At 38.6% G+C, this 23,543-nt stretch overlaps 1 protein-coding gene across 1 annotated transcript in view; it reads right to left on the reverse strand.

The window, feature by feature from the left end:
• LOC124528539 (adenylate cyclase type 10-like) overlaps positions 1-23,543 on the reverse strand; it is a 50,940-nt gene that overhangs the window by 22,482 nt on the left and 4,915 nt on the right. Inside the window, exons 4-17 of the mRNA XM_047102194.1 lie at positions 22,844-22,987; positions 11,920-11,967; positions 11,578-11,783; positions 11,231-11,321; positions 11,052-11,140; positions 10,258-10,449; positions 9,458-9,579; positions 5,087-5,163; positions 4,798-4,987; positions 4,249-4,304; positions 3,353-3,506; positions 3,002-3,191; positions 1,741-1,827; positions 282-553 (exon numbers count right to left, since the gene is read on the reverse strand). Coding sequence (XP_046958150.1) covers positions 282-553; positions 1,741-1,827; positions 3,002-3,191; positions 3,353-3,506; positions 4,249-4,304; positions 4,798-4,987; positions 5,087-5,163; positions 9,458-9,579; positions 10,258-10,449; positions 11,052-11,140; positions 11,231-11,321; positions 11,578-11,783; positions 11,920-11,967; positions 22,844-22,987 — 1,918 coding nt within the window. The remainder of the gene's footprint in view (positions 1-281; positions 554-1,740; positions 1,828-3,001; positions 3,192-3,352; positions 3,507-4,248; positions 4,305-4,797; positions 4,988-5,086; positions 5,164-9,457; positions 9,580-10,257; positions 10,450-11,051; positions 11,141-11,230; positions 11,322-11,577; positions 11,784-11,919; positions 11,968-22,843; positions 22,988-23,543) is intronic.

Genomic DNA, 23,543 nt, shown 5'->3' on the forward strand with positions numbered 1-23,543 from the left:
CCTTACCAAAGAGCCCCAGAAAGTGGCCTGACCACATATAAATGACACGTTAAGCAAGCCATCCAAGTCCTAGCTGTCTTGTGAAAACCTGGATGGATAGCTCAGGGAGGTAGCCCTTTACTGGTTTACTAGGAGACGGTCTATCTTTAAATCTGGCCTCATTACGGTTATTAATGCCATTCTGTCCCCCAATTCTGGTAAGTGAGACGTGAGCCTTCTCACTTACATTATGGCACTGACTCTGCCCTTAATGAAGCACCCAGCTAGTCCTAGCCACTCACATCTGCAGCTCTTGGGGGATGCTCACCACCCCCAGTTCCCAACATGCCATTCTCAACAGTGAGGTCGCTGCCAACTTCAAAATGGGCACAAGGACAGCTTGAGAGTTCTGCAGGAAGTGCTGGGCACAGTCACACAGGGTGATGGTAGGGGTCAATGTCATCACCATGATGATGGGCACAGAGGAGAGCAATGTTTCCAAAAACTCCCACGAAGCTGCATCCATATATTGGGCTTCGTCAATGAGGAAAATCAGCGGTGTTTCCCTCACTGCCTGAAAATAATAGCAAAGAAACAATGATAACCTCTGAGTAGAATGAAGTCACCTGATTTTCAAATTTCACCATGAATTTCCCAACAGCAGTTTAAATAAAATGTTAATACAGGCTGGGGTTTTCAGAAGAAAATGTCTTAAGTCCAGGTAATATTTTACTTTACAAATATAAAATATAACCATTGTATCTAATTTCTAAAGCAATGTACTGAGTTTCTTTGGACAAGAAAATACTCTTACTGAAAAACAAAATAAACATCAAAATATTCTCCAAATCAAACTTGAAGCTTTCAAATATTTAATTTTGGCAAAGGCTTCAAACTGTGTGGGAATGAATTCATAAGACTTTATATCCACAATTTCCAAACCAGGCTGCACATCAGAATTACCTGACTGCTTGTTAAAACTACCAACCACCAGGCCCCACTTTAAAAAAACATACTCATTTTTATCCACATTCCCCACTCCCCTGCTGCAGCAGGTACGGTGTTTACTGTAATACTTTTGTTTGTATTGTGTTCTTATAAAATGTGTGTCATTGTTTTGTCAAGCAAACTGTTTTTATGTAAATGCTACTGTATTACAGATCTCATTATTTCTCTCCTTTTATTCAGGATTATTTTTAAGACCACTCTGTTGCAACATTTTCATCTATTCCCTTACTTCTAAACTTCTGTATTACACTCTCCAGTGTTCATCCACGAGTTCATGCCAATACCTCCCTCGCCTCCACAATCACTGCAGTGAGCAGACTCCCTGGAACACAGATCCAGGAGGGGAAGCACTAGGTCTAGAGGATGCATGTTATTAAAATTTGACTAGTTACTTCTAGGCTGATTTCCAGAATGATGGTATCAGTTTCTGCTCATAGATATTTTTGACTCTGTAACCTGGGTTAAGGCTTGAGTGTATCTGTAATTAATAGGAGGTAAAACAGCTATCCACTTGCGTTTAGAAACTACTGTTTTAAAATTAACTAAAATTTCATTAAGAAACAAGGATCAGGGAAGAGCAAAGCATTTTTCTTGTATGCTATACAGGACTGATTCAAGGTTAAAGATAGATACAAACAATGAAGATATCAACAAATAGGCAGGCCTAAGTCAAGGTGTGCTATGGAGAGATTAAAGTAAGTACAAACCATCTCCACATAGTAAGAGTTAAGGGTATGTAGCAAAAGTACCCACCTCCTGGAGCACTTGAAAAAAACATGCCTTAACCTTCTTTTGTCTGGTCAGGTCATCCATGTGCGAAACTTTGAAGGATAAGGGAAACTAACCAAGAAAATTATTCATATATTAGCTTTTGCAGTGACAATCTAATAAAAATATACAGGTTCTCCAAAGGGAACAGAAAATGATTCTATCTTGAGTGAGAATGCATTTCTTCTATTGGACTGGGCATAGGGACACAAATCCCAATCCAACATCAATATTTAATTCAAAGAGTAAGATGGAAAATCCACTGGCAGTTTTGGAGCGATAGCTCCTCTCCATACCCAGACTCTGGCAAGCCCTTAAAGGGTCATGACTAAGAAGTAAAGGGACAGGTTGGACTTAGTGATGTCACTTTGGACAGCTCCAGTACCCCAGTTATTCCAAGCATACCAAAATGAATGAGCACATGAGACTTGTCAGAAAGAACTGCAACGAGTATCTCCTAACATTGTGCTAGGCCTAGGCACATGAGTTACCATGGACCTGAGAATCAGAGTTAGGTTATTCCTCCACCACTTTGGCAAGGGTGAGTGAGGGCCTCGGGCAAGGCCTAAGACAGGGCTATGCTACGGAATGGGAGAAATTTTCATTTTCTCTATTTTCCTTTAGATAGAATGCCCTGTAGGTTTGGCAGATGAGGAGAAGTGATAGAGGATGAATAAGAATTATAGACCAGGGAATTCTTAGCCTGCTTACTCTTGGGTACCACATAAATCCTAGACCACTGGAAGCTTCTGAGATTCAGATGCTGGTTCAAGTGACATACTCCATGGTCAGGGTTAAAGAACAAAACGTTGCAACCGGCTTGAGAACACATGGATACAATTGCTGGGGATGCTCAACTGGCCAGTATCACCCAGACAGATTTAGCATTCTCACATTTATACTGTGATCTCTTATACTACTTCCTTTAAAATGTATGTGCAAATCATATAAAGTACTATAATTATCATTTTACGGGCGAAAAAATTTAGGCTCAGACTAAGAGATGTGTGCCATGACATATGATTAGTATTGGAGTCAGTCCTAGAATCTATTCTCTTCAAAAAAGAGAAAGTCTGGGTTTTGGTGTCGAAGGGATTTCAAATCTCAATCCTGCCACTGCTAACTAAATGTTCTTAAGCTATACAGATATGGCCTAAGGGCATTAGATTAGAAAACAATTCTGAGTCCAACTATTCATCAAAAGTAACATCAGTAATCCAATTTGGAAAGCCACGGCTTTCATTACCTTCACAAAGAAGAAGTCATTAAAAAGACAGTGAAGAGGTTCCTCCACCATCCCACAGAGCTGTTTGTGTAGGCACTCCTGGCGGTAATAGGCTGGACATGTGTCAATCTCAAAGAAGATGGCCATGAGGGTCTGGATGGCATAGAAGCACTGCTTGAAATCTGTTTCCTTCAGCTTCAATGGCAACACCCTGGTGAATGTCACTATGGTCACTGGGAGTCCCTTGACCCACAGAGAGGTTACTCACTCCACCAGCCCAAGGATGCTGAGTCTAATGACAAAAGAGTCTCACCAACAAGAGAAAGGAGCCTCAAGAGAAGCAGACATTCAACCAGAAAGCAGGAGTCTTACCTGTGTCCTTCTTTCTGGGCCAGGAAGTTTATTTCAGCCAACAGCTGACTTTTGCCATAGCCTTTTCCACCTTCATACAAAACTGCGTGCCCCTTCTTCTGGTGCAAACACCCCTGCTGTGCCATTCGAAAGGCTTCCAGTTCTTTTTCCCGATCTGTAGAGAGACAGGGAGTACCTAATACTCCTGTGCTTTTTGGTAGACACTGTATTATTTATTTTGCAAAGGTAATTCTCAGAATGGCTTCTCCCCTAGAACCCTGGGCAGAATCCCATTCTTTGATGAGGTTTCACATCTCTTTCCATAAAATCAACTCTGGACTATACAGAAGTGTGCTGGGCTTGGGGGTTCGCTCCAGAATTTAAGTAACAACATTAAGAATAATTAGACATCACATAGACATGGGAGCTACTGTATCTTCTTAGCTTTTTGTAAAAATTTCCATTGTAACAATTTAGTCCTCAAAGTTGGTCACTGCTATGTAAAGATAATAACCTAAGAGATACAAATTAAGACAAATATAAAGACAGGGAATACACAGTGTGGGACTTAACAGTCTTGTTGTTCTCTTTCCTGTCTCATGATGAGGAATTTCCCTCTAAAGATGATCCACAACAAGCTGAGCAGACCTCAACAGCCGAACTCTGACTTACAAAGATTCTTACTAAATGTTGGTACTTCTCAGGCACAGTGAGAAGACTCCATCTGAAGTGTAAACATTCAGCAAGGAAAAGAAATGGCAAGACTGCTTCAAAATGAACATAAATTCACTAAGAAGGCTGCTCTCTATTTTTTTAAATACAGGCTTAGAAGCATTTTGGTCTTGCATTTTTTTTAAAATCACATTTAACCGTCAATAGCTGAAAAAATATGAATTAAGGTAGGAAAGAAAACTCACCTAACAAAGGGTGATTTTTATTTCTCTCTCTGGCCAAATGTCTCTTCCCAAACATTCTGGGAAAAAGGACAAAGGGAAATGTGTCTATTAAAAATAGATTGGGATAGACAGAATATATATCTCTAAGTAGATAGAGAACAATTTGTGCTCATCAGCAAGTACCTTCAGACAACTAAAAAGGCCCAGAATTCTATATAAAAGAGTTTTAAAAAATTAAGCATCTTTGGGAGGAGGTAGGGGGGAGTTATTGTTCCAGGCTCAGAGAAGTAAATAAATTGTGAAGTACCCAAAGGAAAAGAAGAACATCCAGATTAGTGACCTACTGAATTCTCTTCCTGTTGGATAGCACTATAAAAGTTCACTCAGGAACTAGCTAAGAGCTAAACAAAAAAGCTAAAGATCTCACACACCAAACCCTCCTCTTATGTCTTTTATTCCAGCAAGCCAGGACTAGAAGCATCTTTCTTTCTAGTTTCATACAAACACTGGTTATTCCTATACCGATTGTGTAAAAGAGAGGAGAATAAACTATCACATAATGACACTCACATACATCTTCTATGGCCAAGGTATTCATACATCTTCCCTGGGTTGGAGATGTTTTTCATCATTTTGTCTGGGAGCTTCTTGAAGTTGTAAGCAGGTAGCATGGATCTTAGATATGTTACCTCATCACAGGACACCAAACCTGGATAAGCAGTTATCATTCTGGCCACAAGGCTCACCTTTGGGCCAATAACTGTGTCAGGGAGACAGTAAAGGATACAGAATTTTTGGACCATCTCCTCTACAATCATCCCCTAAGTCACAGAGGTAACAGGCCAATGTCCTATTCTACCTGTATATTCGTGTCTTGCTACTGCCCCAATCACACCGCAGAATACTGGTCCATTGGTGATACTGATGGAAACAAGCCTGGGGATCGGAAAAGCAACAGTGGGTAAGTACAGTTAGAAGCCTCCAAGTCAGGCACTCGATCTGTCACTCCTCAGATCAAGATGTCTAGTTTTAGAGCTCAGAATAGAAAAGGTCAGAGACTGCTGTCCGTCTATATCATATGATGCATACAAAGTACAAAGAAACAAAATAGTCCCCATACTCAAGGAGTTTTAGTCGGGGAGCTATTATCAGTAGAAAAACTAAATAAAAGTACCTTAGATCTGTTAGATCGTTTATATATGTTTTATATGTTTTTGGAAGTACTTTCAAATGATTACCTCATCTGATCCTTTGAGGGGTAATTAACAACAAATACGTGAGGTATGCAGGGCAAATACTTTAACCCATTTGACAAACAAAAACAAAAGCAAAACCCACAACTGAAGGAGCTAATTAACTTTCTTAGAGTTACATAGCAGGAGTCAATAGTAGAGTCAGAATGAGAACTCAGGCCTCCTGACTCCTAGACCAATGTTATTTCCTCTATACAATGCTGCCTCAAATAAAACTCCAAAATTAAAAGTAGATCAAAAGGTATCAGTATAGGGTTAATGGATCAAATAATGCTAGAATGTCAGAGTAAAGGAATAATCAGAAGGTCAGGCTGTTGATGGAAGCCTTCCGGAAGCAAATTAGTCTTTGGAATGTATTTTAAAAATGAGTAATATTTTCTCATTCATTCATTCATGCATGCATGCATAGGTTTGTTCATTTAACAAGCACTGACAAGTATGTATAGTACCAAGAACTGGCCTAGGTGTTTAAAATACCTTGCTCTGGAAAAGTTTAGTGTTGGGCAGAGGGAGGGTGGTAGAAATTGAGGGAGGTAAACAGACAAATTTATAAGTTAGCAAGACAAATACTACATATTAGAGATCAGTACAGCAAATTAACAGCAAACAGAATGGATGCATTAACTCACACTAGAGAGTTAGAAAAAGCACTCAGAAAGGAGAGGACATGACTGGACGTTTAAACTGAAGTACTGCCAAAGTGGGGCAACAGCATTGCATACAATGGGGAAAGGCAGAGACTCTGAAAAGCCTGCTGTGTTTGTGCAAAACAAAGCAGTTCAAGATGGCTACAGCACAGACAGTGTGTTGGGAGTAGGGAAAAGTGAAGGGAAAGTGGTCCTCCCTATGCCAGGGATGGGGAAGCACTAGACATATGAATTATTTAAAAGGGGGACATATACTGTTTCAGGTGAAGCAAAGGCTCAAAGGTGGCAAATTCATACAGTAGCAAGGGAATAATCAGATTTTCTTGATGTGAAAATTTCATGTGACAGATAAGATAGGCAGATGGACAAAGGAGGGTACAATGAGGCATAAATTAGTTTCAAGTTCAATCCACATATAAGCCATTTTCGCAGAGGCGTGAAAAGTGGCAACAATGCTAACATTATTGTCTCCTATTCCGTCAAAACTCTCCTGCCTTGCTCTAAGGCAGGATTGAAGGCAGGATTGAAGACTCTTACCTGGGCCCATTGCTCAGGGTGGATAAGAGACACCCAAGACAAGAACCAGGCAGCTGACTCTGCTGCCACAGCAAGAATAAGACTAAACATCTGATGTTTCACCATGCTTCCTTGGTCTGCAATGCCCTTTCTTGCTTTCTCCAACTGCTCAACTCCTTCCCTTCTCAAAAGTTGCCTGTATAGTCAAGATTTCTCCAAGACCTCTAGGGAAAACTAACTCTTTCTTCCCAGAGCACTTTGCTGCAGCTCCTATAGCATTTTATTCCTGCACTTACATTTCAGGTTATTAAAGTTAGTCGTTTACTTAGTGAAGGGGGTAATGTCTTATTTTTCTCTACCTCCATCACAACTAGCACAGTGCCTGGCTCAAGAGTAGTGTTCAATGAATGCTTGTTGAATGAATGAGTTTATGAATGAGATAAACTCAGCTAATTAACAAGGCTGTGGGAACAAAGCAAGTAATACTTTTCTCACTTGGTCATTTCTTGTATCTTTCTACTGCACTTTAGAATCCCCCCCTTGTTCTTCCTGGCAGTCCATATTCCTTCTTCCTTTTTAAAAAGAGATTCTTCACTGATGAAAAATACACTCTTTATTCAACATATATAGAGATGAATAAAGAGGTGCTGAAAAACTATAATGACGAGATTCTGAGACTCACTCCCTGAATCTCAAAAATACCCTGGAGAAATAGTCACAAGCCAGAAAACAGAAAAGCCTGATCAATCATAGGACTCAGAGAATCCTCTTTCTTCGGTAAATGAACTGAAAACCGAAGGTGTTTCCTCGGTTAGAAAGGGGAATTTAGAAGATGACCCGAGGTGAACAGGGTCATTGAAAAAGGAGACATGGAATGTGGTTCTGGGTCTGGGTGAGGCTGATGTGATGCAGAGAGGCATGAGCAATAGTATTCGCTACTGATGACATCACACAGGCAACCCTGAGGCTACATCTCTACACTTGAATTTCAGGAGAAGGCGGCAAGCTTTAGCATCGTTAGTGCAGCATTTCCCAAAATACGCTCCTCAGAACATTCATTCTTCTGGATGTTTATAGGTCTTTCTGGAGAAAAGTGGCCATCAGGTAAATTTGGGAAATGTTGATTAAAACAAAATATAACAAATTTCTTTAAGTCTACCCAGAACCTTTGACGTTAATTTATATTGTGAACCTTTAAGAACGAAATATACTTTGCGTATCTTCCCAAACATATTTGGCCATGAAAATCTTCTTTTCATGATTTACTAAGGAACTAATGTTACTAAATTAGTAATTATCTTCAAGGAAAAAAACACTGACCTAGGAACCAGCTTTCAGGCTCTGGTATTGTCAAGCTATGTGGCTTACCAACATAACCTCTGGATCTTAGTTTCTGGATTCTTAGTTAAGAAGAGATCATCATCAGATGAAATGAACTCTCAGATTCTATCTAGCTCTTAAAATCTACTATATTCTAAAATCAGTAAGACTGAAAGCATAAACTAGGCCTAAGAAATGACTATCTCATTCAGGAGTAAGGGCCAAGGGCAGGACTCTTAAAGGCCACAAGTCAATGTAAAATTCAACAGCACACAAGGACCAGCACTAGAAGCGATGGCCCAGCACACCCATACTACAGAGATAAGTGGGAAGTGGGCCGTAGGAGTATCTGCAGATCCCATCAAGTTTAAAAGAAGTGCCAACACATATCTACCTTGGGCTAAGAGTTTGACTATCTGTGAAGCAACCTATGTATCTTTCTTATTTGTAAAATAAAAAGTTGGGTCAGATAATTTCTAAGTTACTGCTCAGTACTAATATTCTATAAGAATATTACAGATATTATAATGCCTCTACAATGGTATCACATTAGTAATATATACTATGCCTTTTGGAGAGTATTTGCCTTTTATAAGAGGCAGCTGTGAGGTAATGAAAATGACACAAGATTTGAGGACAGAAGGTCTGGGTTTCATTACATGCTCTGCTATATGCTAGAAACTCCTCTTCGGTGGCCTTAGTTTCCTCTTGTGTAAAAGAGGGATAAAAAACATTCACACTGGTAGCATATACTAAAGTATCCTACAAATGTTGGAGCACTATACAATTTTTATGCATCTTTGACTCGATGTTAATATTAAAAATAACTTTTCAAATCTATGTATACACCTTCCTCAGAGCTTTCTATTGAAAAAAAAGTCACCTGAAAAATTCTAATCCACATTGTTATAGTGTGACTAGTGGAAAAATGGAATTTTCTTTACCTTCACTGGGACAAGGCTTTTGTAGAAGGTGGGAGGGGGGTGGATATGGAGGTGGGAGATCAGCTCAGTGAGAATTCCAGAAAATTCAGTGGGACTAATAAGATTGAAAGCCAAGAAGGAGAGCATTAACCAGTTGTGGTCCCTTCCTATCTTGGTAATTGCCCCACAACTTCTCTTCCCACATCCCTCCTCCCTGTAGATAGGCAGCCTTTGTTCTACATTCCCACCACATACAGATATATTATTTGTATTACACTAATTTGCACATTTGCTTCTTCCTTTGCAGTGTTCTTGAACCTTGCTAGGTATATTCAGTTCCTCCCCCTTTTCCACCCACCCCATTAGGTGGCAACTTATCTTCATTTTCCCTGAGTATCTAGTACATAATTCTGTACCTAATGATTTCTTAAGAGATCTTATTTTCTGACTTCCCTTAGCACGCTCCCTCCCTTTTAGGCAGATTCTGGACACTCTCAACTCCTGCTACTTGGTACTCCCTCCTACCCTGGCTGAAGAGCCCCCTGGGGCCCTGCACCACCTTCCTCCTCACTTGGTCTCAGCAAGCTTCTCCCAGCAGAAGCTGAAGATGCTGAAGGAGCTCTCCAGGGCATGTGCGCACTCATCTGGCTTCTTATCCCCAGGAAGGCCAAAAACACAGAGGAACATGCAGCCCTGGGACAGAAGACGAAGAAGGAAACGAAAAGTTTACCTGGGGAAAGACTACGGCTTGCCACAACTGCACCGACTCCCCAGAATGAAGCCAGAGCCTTTCCCCACTGGTATCTGCTAGGAATGGTGAATTCTACAGGATTCATGAAATGGACACTCAGGGCCACATCAACATGGAGATTAAAAAAAGAAGAAATAAAATCTTGATTTAACTAACATTCAAAGGACTGAAACTTAAAACACAAGAAAAACTGATGTCCAGAACTTTTCAAAAATTCCATTTCTACTGTATGCCTTGAGCTAAGTCTACCTGCCCACGTTTTATTCACCTATAATGTCCTACATTATGATACTGCTCTTTTCAAGCTCCTTGATTATCAGAAATATCTGATTACATTTACTTTACTAATAGAGGCAGAAAAATATTCTTTTACTCTGACAAAGATTTTTCAACTAGAGTTGAATGAAAAAGGATATGGAAAGTAATTCTCAGGTACCCTGAAAATGAAATTAACTAGAACTTCCCATTCCTAAACTATTATTAGTTGAACTTTCAATGTCATATAGCTTGTCACAAAAGAAAAAGCAGGGAATCTGACTTACATGTGTGTTATGTGAGATACAAGACTATTATTCCTCCCTCACTTCTAATGCTGATGGGTCAAGTTTCCTTGTACTTACTTTCTCAAACATAAAGATCCGGCTCAGCTGGCCACCCCCTTTCTCTATGACTGTGGAGATGTACAGGGCAGCCTCCTGGATAAGATGACACAAATGCAACACCCATGCTGACTTGTGGAACTCTAGGCTGACCAAAACCATAGTCACGGTACGGAATTCGGATACATACTCCGTAGGCTGCCCTTCATCAATCTGCAAAGACAAAGTGAGTTATCGGGCCTGTATCTTCAACTCTCAGTACCATGTTTAGGCATTTAAAGCCTATATTCCACGGTGAGTATGAGAAAAAAAACTTACAGACAAAAAACTTAAAATTCAGGTTTGAGAGGTATAGAAGATGTACCAACCAGTGCGCTTGGAATTAAAACTGACTTTAAACCTAATTTACTGATGAAATCTGCCAGGATTTTATGTTTTCTTTACATGAGTTAGTTTGATATGTCCATTCTATTAGTCATTGTATCACTTACTACGGGATTCACATAAATTCTATATACACAGTCAATCAATGCATATTTACCAAGCATATACTCTCTACCCTGTTAATAATGTACTAGCTTCTAGAGGGACAAACTGAAAAACAAATATGGCTTCCACTTTCCAGAACTGAGAAATCTGAAGTGGTAGGACATGTCTTCATAGTAACTGGTACAGACAGGGAAATCTGCTGGTGTTACCATGGAGAGCAGGCGATGAACTGGATCAACATGAGAAGGTCATCACATATAAATATACACTTGTTGACATAAACACACACACACAGTCTACACGATGACTCAAGAACTAGAAAATACCTTTTTCAAAAGGTTTTTCATTATGTGCTTCCGCAGGGTTTGTTCAAGTGCAGAGTCTGGATCCAAATCCAGGGCAGTCCTTAAAGTATCTGAGAAAAGGAAAACAAAATGTCTCCAACCACACAGAAGATTTAACTTTAAACATTTTGGGCTTGGGTAAAAAGGACCAAGTAACTTACCAGCACTTGTCTGGTAATGTGGCAGGTAATCGAGGCACTTGTCAAAATGCTCATCAAAATCAAATGGGTCAATGATCCGCATATCTCTTAACTACAGAAAGGAAACTGCTCAATTGTGTGCCCAACCACCAAATGGATCACCGATGCCATTTCCCTTTTTTATCATTTATCTTTCCAACCTTATTGTTCTGCTCTATCTTCCTGGGAGCATATCCCCCACCTCCCTCCAAAACAGAGTTCCAATGGTCATTGGTTTGGTCAAGCCATATTTGACCACCACCAGAGCACTGCCCTGTGCAGTAGGAGGGCCTTTTCAGGATGTGCAATGGATGGGACCAGCCTCCTACCTTCACAGCTTCATCCTCCCTCATGATTTCCACTTCAAACATGTACTGCTCACAGAGCTTCCAGCAGTTCCAGGACAAGACAATCTCATTTGCCTGAGCCAAACGCTGAGCTAACTGGACATCATCTACATCCTGCCCAACCACCAAGAGGTACTGTCGTTGCTCATCTCCAACAATAACCTGGGAGATCTGACCTGCAGACAGACCTATCCAGAAAAAAAGAGACAAGTGGTGAACAGCCAAACTTAATTGGAAAACCATGAAAAGGATGGGTCTGGAATCCTCACATTGCTCTATGCATCAAGCCAATCTTGTTATTGCAGAAATATTGGGTGAGCTTACCTTCAAAAATATTACCTTGCCCCAGATTTCCTTCTGTCTTAAGCACACCTAGAGATATTCAAACAAGCCTGGGTTGGATGGGGGAAGAAGCAAGAGATCCTAGGTCTCTAAGAGTCTTCTCTTTAAATTGCTTTTGTAATAATCAGTTAGGTCCTGATGGCAGAGACCATATGGTTATGCTCAGAAACTGCTGCCATGGTGACCATACCATCCCTCCTCAATGTGTAATCAGGACTAAGTGAGAAGACAATCAGTATTTTACCAGACTTGGGCTTTGCCATACACTTTTATTCTACCTTCTGTTTTTCTTACCCTAAGGCATTTCTTACTGCTAATATAGCTGAAAAACTGGTTTGCTTGCCAGGGGAAAAAAAGGACTATATCCAAGTTAAGTCTGCTCTTAGCTAAGTTATCCAATCTTTTTACTTTCCTTCTTTTCAAAATTTTATTTAAATTCTATAGTTAACATACAGTGAAATATTACCCAGTCTAGGCTAAAATCAAAGGGAAAATAGTTTTAAAATAATAGCAGAGACATATACTTTTGGCCAACATGGCTTAACAGGTCATGAATTTAGCATAATGTCTGGAACAACTAAGAAACTAGAAAAAACACACAAAGCAACACTTTTCAAGATACTGGACATCAGGAAATGAAGGACAATGATGCCTGAGAGACGGGGAATAAACAAGGTGAGCTTGTTTACCTTACCGCAGCTTACTGCATGGAAGAGTTTCCAGGACATCTCAGGGTGGGGAAACCCAGGTATAACCCAGAAGACTCAAGTTAGGGAAACAGAGCTAAGAGTCTGAGGGCCAAGGTGGCTAGAGTTCACAGGGCATTGTGAGTACTGGAGAGAAGTGTACAGAGAGAGAATTCCAGAGATCTTTACCAGGTCCCCCACAAGTCTTGAGCTGAGTACTAATGAGTGCATCAATGTGAGTAAACTACCTGAAACCAGGGAAAGAACCACCTGAAAAGATTAGAAGGAACAATCCCCAGTATCGCACAGGGCTGGCCTAGTCTCACTGGCCATATTGTCAAACTTAGTAATTCACAGCAGATTAGGTGTAGTACTCAGAGGGGTTTGCCTCAGCAATGGGGCAAAACCAGCCCTAGACTAAACACTGCTCTGGTTCCATTCAACAAAGTTTAAAAACAAAAGAAAAAAAAATCAAGCTAACCACATCCCAGAATAATGCTCAAGAATATTTATAGAAGTATAAAAAAAAAACCCAGCACCCAACAAGGTTAAATTCACAATGTCTGGCACACACCCAAAATAACCAGGCATGCAAAGAAAAGGAAAATATGATCCACAATGAGGAGAAAAATCAATCAATCAAGCCCAACCCAGAATAACACAGATGAAAGAATTAGTAAATAAGAAAAGTAAAAGTTATAACTATATTCCATATATTCAAGAATCTAGAAAAAAGACTAAACAAGTCTACTAGAGACACTGCAAAAAAAAAAAAAAAAGTCTATACACTTGAAAATACAGCAATAGAAACTATCCAAAATGAAACACAGGGAGAAAAATGAGAGAAACAATGAATACAAAATCAGTGAGTTGTAGGACAATTTCAAGCAATCTAATATGTGTGTAACTGGACAGAGGAGGAAGAAGAGAGAACAAATTATTTGGAGAAATAATTGTAGAATATTTTCTAAATTTGATAAAAACCAAAACTGTATACATCCAAAAATTTCAATGAGCCACAAGCACAAGAAAAATGAAGAAAACTATACCAAGGGACATCATAACCATATTACTTAAAACCAACTGTAAAGAAAAAAAAATCATAAGAGAAACCAGAGGGGAGAAAAAGACATTATATACAAAGAAACAAAGATAAAGATGAAAGCATATTTTTTATTGGAAATGCTGCAAGCTAGAAGACAGTAGAACAACAATTTTAACATAATAGAAAAAAATACCCAGCAACCTAGAATTCCATACCCACTTTCAAAAACCGAGGTGAAATAAAGATTTTTTTTTTTTTTAGACATACAAGAGCTGACCCATCTCTTGCAAACCCATACTATGAGAAATGTTAAAAGTGTTCTTCAAACAGACAATAAGTGTTAACAAACACATGGACAAATTGGGACTCTCATACATTCCTGGTGAGAAAGTAAAATGGTGCAATCACTTTGGAAAAAAGATTAGCAATTTCTTAAAAAGTTAGACCTATATCTACCATATGACCTAGCCCTTTCACTTCTACATAGTATATTTACCCAAGAGAAATAAATGCATATGTCTACTCAAAGACTTGTACACAAATGTTCATAGTAGCTTTATTTGTAATAGCCAAAAACTGACAACCCAATTGTCCATCAAAAAGTGAATGGATAAACAACAGAATTCAATAGAATACTACACAGCAATAAAAAGGAATGGACTACTGATACATTCTACAACAGTCTTTAAAAATGTAAAATAATCTCTAATGACAAAAAAAGGATACCAGAGACTTCTTGAGGATAGGGAGGGGAGCGTAGGAGGAAGGGTTATGAAAGGGGATGAGGAGAAGCATCTGGTGGCTCAGTCGGCTGAGTATCCAACTCTTGATTTTGGTTTAGGTCATGAGCCCAGGGTGGTGGGATTAAGACTCGCATTGGGCTCTGTACTGAGCATGGAGCCCGCTTAAGATTCTCTCTCTCTCTCCCTCTCCCTCTCTCTCCCCCCTGTCCCTTTTCCCCACTTGCACTCACTCTCTCTCTTAAAGTCCATCAACTGATGAATGGATAAAGAAACCGTGGTTTATATACACAATGGAGTACTACATGGCAATGAGAAAGAATGAAATATGGCCCTTTGTAGCAACGTGGATGGAACTGGATAGTGTGATGCTAAGTGAAATAAGCCATACAGACAAAGACAGATACCATATGTTTTCACTCTTATGTGGATCCTGAGAAACTTAACAGAGACCCATGGGGGAGGGGAAGGAAAAAAAAGTGAGGTTAGAGTGGGAGAGAGCCAAAGCATAAGAGACTCTTAAAAACTGAGAACAAACTGAGGGTTGATGGGGGGGGAGGGGTGGGAGGGAGAGAAGGGTAGGTGATGGGCATTGAAGACGGCATCTTTTGGGATGAGCACTGGGTGTTGTATGGAAACCAATTTGACAATAAATTTCATATATTAAAAAAAAAGGGGCACAAAGAAATTTTAGTGAGTGATGGATATGTACATTACCTTGATTGCAGTGCTGGCTTCAAAAGTGTACAAATGTTATTTATGTACAGTTTCAATTATGAGTTATCCATCAACAAAACAAAAAAACAACAAAAAAATGCTACAACAGGAAAGATGCCATATAATTCAGAATAGAATTCTTTAGACTCCTCCTCAAATTGTAAATGAATAGGTCAAGGCAACTTTTGCCCTTCATTCAGAAACCCCTTAATGTTTCTGGACTTCTGTGAAGGAGCATGTGTATAGAGCTCCCCCTCCAGTCCTGGCTCTGTCATTGATGAAATTTTTGTCTCTGTGTGCAACTTTTTAATCTTTATCGTATTATATTTTTGATTATGTAATACAATAACATAGTTCAAAAATCAGACCATGGAAACAATATACCTTAAAAATTCTTGATTCTAACTTCTGGGGAAGATGGTGGAGTAGGAGGACCCTAAACTCAACTTATCCCAAACATACAACTAGATAATACTCGCATCAGGGCAAACAACCCAGGAAAGGACCCAAAGAGTGGCCAAAACAAACCCCACAACTAAATGTAGAGAAGATGCCACATTGAAAAGGGTAGTAAGGGTGGAGACCTGATGGGAACCTAAACCCATGGGTGTGACCATTGGAGGGAGGGAGCTGTGGGCAAGAAGAGGGGCAAGAAGCACACTGGGGAGGAGCCTACAGGGGGAAGAAAAATCCCTATAGCATTCGGCTTTGAAAATCAGAGGGGCTGAATTTCATGAGTGCTTATAACCAGTGGGACTTTAAAAATAAGTGGGCGTGGCTCTGAGAGAGCTCAGCTAGTGATAGGAAACTGAGCCCCTGCCCTGAAAGAGACAGCACAGCAAATAACATGTGGAGATACAGCTTGGAAGCAGCACTTTGAAAGGCACCTGGGGCTTATGGGAGGGAGAGTTAGTTATTAATCTCAGAGTTTGCTGAGGGACTTCTCCAGAAACAAAGGAGCTGGCAGGAGCCATTTCCCTTCTGAACCCTTCATCATAAATACACAGCCAGCTGTGAGAACCAGTGCAGTGACAGCACTTACTACCTAACATGCTTACACTGCACCCCACCCCCTCTAGCCAGACAGACCTGCCTCAGTCCTGGTGCTGTGGATCCCCTTGCCCAGAAAACCCAGGCAATCCTCGCCAACAATGCATCTCCTGACCTCCCATGGAGGATGCACACACCCTGTTAAAACTGCATACCCTACCTTTGTGTGCTGTCCAGAGTACCCAGACCAGCTGGCCTCTGCAGCAGCTGTGTGCGCCCTGTAGAGGAGAACCAGTGCCACCTAGTTAAAAGTGCACATCCTGCCCGCTACTTTCAAGAGCAAGAGATGTAGCTGACTTTCCTAACACACAGAAACAGACACAGATAGGCAAAATGAGGGGACAGAGGAATATGTCACAAATGAAAGAACAGGACAAAATCACAGCAAGAGACCTATGTGAAATGGGTATAAGTAACATGGCTGACAGAGAATTTAACGTAATGGTCATAAAGATACTCACTGGACTCAAGAAAAGAGTGGAGAACATCAGTGAGACCCTAAGGAAGAAGCAACAAACAAAAAAGAACCAATCAGAGATGAAAAACACAATAGACGAAATTAAAAATAAACTTGATAGAACAGCAGGCTGGAAGAAGCAGGGGAGCAAATCAGTGAACTAGAAGACAGAGGAATAGAAAGTAATCAAGCTGAAAAAATGAGAGAAAAAAGAATTATGCAAACTGAGAATAGACATAAGGGAACTCAGTGATGCCATCAGGTGTAATAACATCAAGTGTAATAGGGATTCCAGGAAAAGAGACAGAAAAGGGAGCAGAAAATTTATTTGAAGAAACAGTAGCTGAAAACTTCCCTAATCTGGGTAAGGAAACAGATACCTAGATCCAGGAGGTACAGATCCCCCAACAAAATCAGCCAAAGTTATTTAGACAGTTAGATAGGAATCACAATGCCAGGAGTCACAGAGATCCCCCAACAAAATCAACCAAAGTTAGACAGTAATCAAAATGCCAAAAAGTAATGATAAAGAAAAAAAATTAAGCAGCAAGAGGAAAGACGACACTTACATACAAGGGAAATTTCCCCCATAAGACTATCAGTGGTTTTTTTCAGCAGAAACTTTGCAAGTCAAAAGGGAACGGCATGATATATTCAAAGTGCTGAAAGGGAAAAATCTAAAGCTAAGAATACTCTACCCAGCAAGGGTAGCATTGAGAATAGGAGAGATAAACCGTTTATCAGACAAACAAGAACTAAAGGAGTTCTGACCACTAAATCAGCCCTACAAGAAATATTAAAGGGGACTCTTTGAGTGGAAAGACCATAAGTGAGAGTATGAAAAAGAGGAAACACAAAAGTGGTAAACATAAGTATTTCTTTCTTTCTTTCTTTCTTTTTTTTTTAACGTTTATTTATTTTTGAGACAGAGAGAGACAGAGCATGAACAGGGGAGGGTCAGAGAGAGAGGGAGACACAGAATCCAAAGCAGGCTCCAGGCTCCAAGCTGTCAGCACAGAGCCTGACGCGGGGCTCGAACTCACAGACCACGAGATCATGACCTGAGCCGAAGTCGGCTGCTTAACCGACTGAGCCACCCAGGCGCCCCAAACATAAGTATTTCTGTAAAAACAAAACAAAACATTCACAAAATAAAAGGATGTAAAACATGATACCATATACCTAAAACATGGAGGGGAGAGGAGTAAAGAATAGGTTCGAACTTAAGTGACCATCAACTTAATATAGACTGCTGTATGAAGAGGTTATATACAAACCTGATGGTAGCCATAAATCAAAAACCACAAATAGATATGCAAAGAATAAAGAGACAGGAATCCAAGTATATCACTAAAGAAAACCAGCAAAGTATGAAAGAGAGACAGACAGGAAAGGACCAGAGAAAAACTACAAAAATGACAACAAGTAACAAAATGGCAGTAACTACATATCTAACTATAATTACTTTAAATGTAATCATTTACAATCAGAAGACATAGGATGACAGAGTGGATAAAAAAACAAGACACTCATTTCAGACCAAAAGATACCTGCAGATTGAAAGTGAGGGGATGGAGAAATATATATCATGTGAACGCATGACAAAAGAAAGCTGGAGTAGCAATACTTGTATCACACAAAATAGACATAAAACAAAGACTGTAACATGAGACAAAGAAGGACACTATATAATAATAAAGGGACAATCCAATCAGAAGATACAACAACTGTAAATATTTATGCACATAACATGAAAGCACCCAAATACATAAAATAATTAGTAACAAAAAAAAAAGAACTAATCAATAATACAATAGTAGGAGACTTTAACACTGCATTTATATCAATGGACAGATCGTTTAAACAGATCATCAACAAGGAAACAATGGCTTTGAATGACACACTAGACTAAGTAGACTTAACAGATATATTCAAAACATTCCATCCTAAAACAGCAAAATACACATTTTTTTCAAGTGCACATGAACATTCTCCAGAATGGATCACATATTAGGCCACAAAACAGGCCTCAACAACTTCAAGAACACTGAAGTCATACCAAGCACCTTTTCTGACCACAATGCTGTGAAACTACAAGTCAACCACAAGAAAAAAATCTGTAAAGACCACAAATACACGTAGGTTAAATCACATGCTACTGAGCACTGAATGGGTCAACCAAAAAATCAAAGAAGAAATCAAAAAGTACATGGAAACAAATGAAAATGAAAACACAACAGTCCCAAACCTTTGGGATGCAGTAAAAGCAGTTCTAAGAGGAAAGTTTATGGCAATACAGGCCTGGCTCAAGAAGCAAGGAAAATCTCAAATAAACAACATAACTTTACATGTTAAGGACAAAAACCAAAACCAGCAGAAGGAAGGAAATAATGAAGATTAGAGACGAAATAAATGATACACAAACAAAAACAATAGATCAATGAAACTAGATGGTTCTTTGAAAAGATCAACAAAATTAATAAATCTCTAGCCAAACTCATAAAAAAAAGAGCACTCAAATAAACTCACAAATGGAAGAGAAAAAATAACTAACACTACAGAATTACAATTATAAGAGAATATTATGAAAACTATATGCAAAAAATTTGGAAAACCTAGAAGAAATGAATAAATTCCTAGAAATATATAACCTACCAAAATTGAAGCAGGAAGGAATAGAAAATTTGAACAGACCCATAACCAGCAAAGAAATTGAATCAATAAGGAAAAAACTCCCAACAAACAAAAGTCCAGGGCCAGATGTCTTCACAGAGGAATTCTACCAAACATTTAAAGAAGAGTTAATACCTATTCTTCTTAAACTATTCCAAAAAATAGGACATGGAAAACTTCCAAATTCATTCTATGAGGCCAGTATCACTGTGATACCAAAACCAGATAAAGACAGCACACAAAAAAGAGAACTACAGGCCAATGTCTCTGATGAACATAGATGCAAAAATCCTCAACAAAATACAGTACCGGCAAACCAAAGTCAACAATACATCTGAAAAATCACTCACCACAATCAAGTGGGATTTATTCTCAGGATGCAAGCGTGGTTTAATATTTGAAGATCGATCAATGTGATACATCACATTGGTAAGAGAAAGGATAAAAACAACCATATGATCATTTCAACAGATGAAGAAAAAGCATTTGACAAAGTACAACATCCAAAAGCCCTCAACAATGTAGGTTTAAAGGGAACATACCTTAACATAATAAAGGCCATATAAAAAAACCTCACAGCTAACACCATCCTTCATGGGGAAAAGCTGAGAGCTTTTCCCCTAAGGTCAGGAACAAGTCAAAGATGTCCACTCTCCCCACTTTTATTCAACATAGGACTGGAAGTCCTATCAGACAACAAAAGGAATAAAAGGCATCCAAATTAGTATGGAAGAAGTAAAATTCTCACTATTTGCAATGACATAATACTATAAACACTCCACCCAAAAACTATGAGAACTGATAAATGAATTCAGTAAAATTGCAGGACACAAAATCTACGTGCAGAAATCTGTTGCATTTCTATACACTAATAATGAGGCAGTTGAAGGAGAAATTAAGAAAACAATCCCATTTACAACTGTACCAAAAGTAGTAAGATACCTAGGAATAAACCTAACCAAAAAGGTGAAAGACCTATACTCTGAAAACTATAAAACACTGATGAAAGAAATTGAAGGTTACACAAAGAAATGGAAAGACCTTCCATGCTCATGGAATGGAAGAACAAACATTGTTAAAATGTTTACACTACCCAAAGCAATCTACAGATTTAATGCAATCCCTATCAAAATACCAACATCATTTTTCACAGAGCTAGAACAAACAATTCTAAAATTTGTATAGAACCACAAAAGACCCCAAATAACCAAAGCAATTTTGAAAAAGCAAAGCCAAGCCAGAGGGATCATGATTCCAGGTTTCAAGTTATATCACAAAGCTGTAGTAATTAACAGTACGGTACTGACACACAAACAGACAGATCAATGGAATAGAACAGAAAACCCAGAAATAAACCCACACTTACACAGTCAATTAATCTGTTGCAAAGCATGGAAAAATATCCAGTGGGAAAGACAGTCTCTTCAACAATGGTGCTGGAAAACTGGTCAGTTACATAAAAGAATGAAATTGGACCACTTTCTTACACCATACACAAAAATAAACTAAAAATGGATTGAAGACCTAACTGTGAGACCTGAAACCATAAAAATCCTAGAAGAAAGCACAGCCAGTAATGTCTCAGACATTGGCCATAGTAACATTTTTCTAGATATGTCTCTTGAGGCAAGGAAAACAAAAGCAAAAATAAACTATTGGGACTACATCAAAATAAAAATCTGCACAGTGAAGGAAACAATCCACAAAACTAAAGGCAATCTACTAAATGGGAGAAGATATTTGCAAATGACATATCTGCTAAAAGGGTTAGTACCTAAAATATATAAATAACTTACACAACTCAACAACAAGAAGACCCAAATAATCCAACTAAAAAATGTGCAAAAGACATGAACAGACATTTCTCCAAAGTGGACATATACAGATGGCCAACAGACACATGAAAAGATGCTGAATACCACTCACCATCAGGGAAATACCAATCAAAATTACAATAAGATATCACTTCGTCCCTGTCAGAACAGCTGAAATTAAAAACACAAGAAACAAGTGTTGGAAAGGACAGGGATAAAAAGGAACCAACTCTCTTGCACTGTTGGTGGGAATGAATGCAAACTGGTGCAGCCACTGTGGAAAACAGTACAGAGGTTCCTCAAAAAGTTAAAAATAAAACTACCCTACTATCCAGTAATCACACTACTGGGTACGTATCCAAATAATACAAAAATACTAATTCAAAGGGATACTTGCATGCCTACGTTTATAGCAGCATTATCTACAATAGCCAGATTATGGAAGCAGCCCAAGTATCCATCAATAGATGAATGGATAAAGAAGATATGGCGTATATATACACAATGGAATATTATGCAGCCATTAAAAGAATGAAATCTTGCCATTTGCGATGACATGGATAGAGCTAAGAGTATAATGCTAAGCAAAGTAAGTCAGAGAAAGACAAATATCATATAATTTCACTCCTATGTGGAATTTAAAACAAAACAAATAAGCAAAAGAAAAAAGAAAGAGAGACAAACCAAGGAACAGACTATAGAGAACAATCTGATGGTTATCAGAGGGAGGTTGGGGTAGGGGGATGGGTTAAATAGGTGATGAGGATTAAGGAGTGCACTTGTGATAAGCACTGGGTGATGTATGGAATTACTGAATCACTATATTGTACACCTGAAACAAATATAACACTGTATGTTAATTATACTGGAATTAAAATTAAATTCTTGATTTCATCTATGTGTCTATCTACACTATTTTCCTCCAATAGTTAACTTTTATTCATTTCTTATATATCTTGCCAGTGTTTCCTTATACAAATATGAACAAACAAGAAAAATTCCTACTTTTCGTCTTTATAAAAAAGGTAGCATACCAAACACAGTGCTTTGCATCTTGCTTTTCTCAACTATATTTTTAAGATATTGTTATATCACAATATCTTTTTTCTAAGGCTTCAGAAAAGCTGAGTAGACAAATTGTTGTTTATTTAACCAGTTTCCTGTAGATCATTTTTAATCTCTTATTACAAAACATATTGCAATGAATAATCTCGTACATATAACATTTCATACATACTCAGGTATATCTATAGGATAACTATTCAGAAGTGGGACTGCTGGGTTGAAGAATAATGCATTTGTAATCTTGACAGAGATTACTGAATTATTCTTTAGAAGTTGTGCTGCTGTTGACTCTCACCAGCAATGTATGAAATGTTTATTCTTATTGCCTTATCAACACTGTGATCAGCATCTGAATTTTTATGTATCTATAGGTGAGAAATAGTCTCAATGTACTTTCAATTGGCATTTTTATTATGAAATTGAACATCTTTTCACATTTTAAAAGATGTATTTGTCTATGTACTATCAATTCATGTCATTTGCTATTTTTCCCTTAAAATGTTAGTCTTCTGTTGATTTCGAGGTATTCTATTTCTAATATTCACCCTTTGTGTACATGATACAAGGTGCAAATATTTTTTTGCCAGGTTGTTATTTATAATTAGAATTTTTTATAGTTTTTTGTTTGTTTTAATGAGCACTCTTTTAGTAGCTACTACCTATCTTTAGCTGCAGGTCCTGGCCTTCTTTGGTATGGTAGATCCCAAATTTCTCCTGTATCTCCAGACTGCATTTTGCCACCAGGGTAATGATGTCACTCAGTTGATTCTGTTTCACCGTCCAGAGTGCTAGGAGCACATTCCCTACAGAGACAGAAGACAGGCTAACGGGGATTGAATGTCTGGGTTCACCTGATCCGGGTAGAACCCCCAGTTATGCAGAACGTATCATACAAGGTGTTAGGCGAGGTTTCTTGGACCTGTACATTATGCTTGGTTAAAATACTGCCTTAGAACCTCAAAACGACTCATCATACAAAACCATGACGAGGCAGAAGCTGAAATGTTCCTAATGTTTAAGAATATTTTTCTTAAATATTAGAAATATTAGAGGGAAGAATCTTCCCTCCACCAGTATACTAATAGAAAGGGAAGGGTACTAGCCAAGAGGTTCATAAAATATAGGTTCGTGTTCAAATCTAATTTCAAGGGTGGTTTAATTAAGTTTAACTTAAAAAAAGAGGCCAACTCTTTGGCATATAGCTGTTAATGTTAATGATCTTAAGAGTTCTCCAGATAGGAGATTTTGACTCCTCCCTATCTTACATATAGCCTCTGCTCTTGAGGACAAAGTTTCTCATTAATTTTCTCATGAATGCTTTATAGGCACTTATTTTTCTGTCGCTCAATCTAAGCAAAT

The sequence above is a fragment of the Lynx rufus genome, unplaced genomic scaffold (assembly GCF_022079265.1).
Source record: "Lynx rufus isolate CCGP_SWC_20201006 ecotype Redwood Valley unplaced genomic scaffold, mLynRuf1.p SCAF_6, whole genome shotgun sequence".
In the NCBI taxonomy this organism is placed as follows: Eukaryota; Metazoa; Chordata; class Mammalia; order Carnivora; family Felidae; genus Lynx; species Lynx rufus.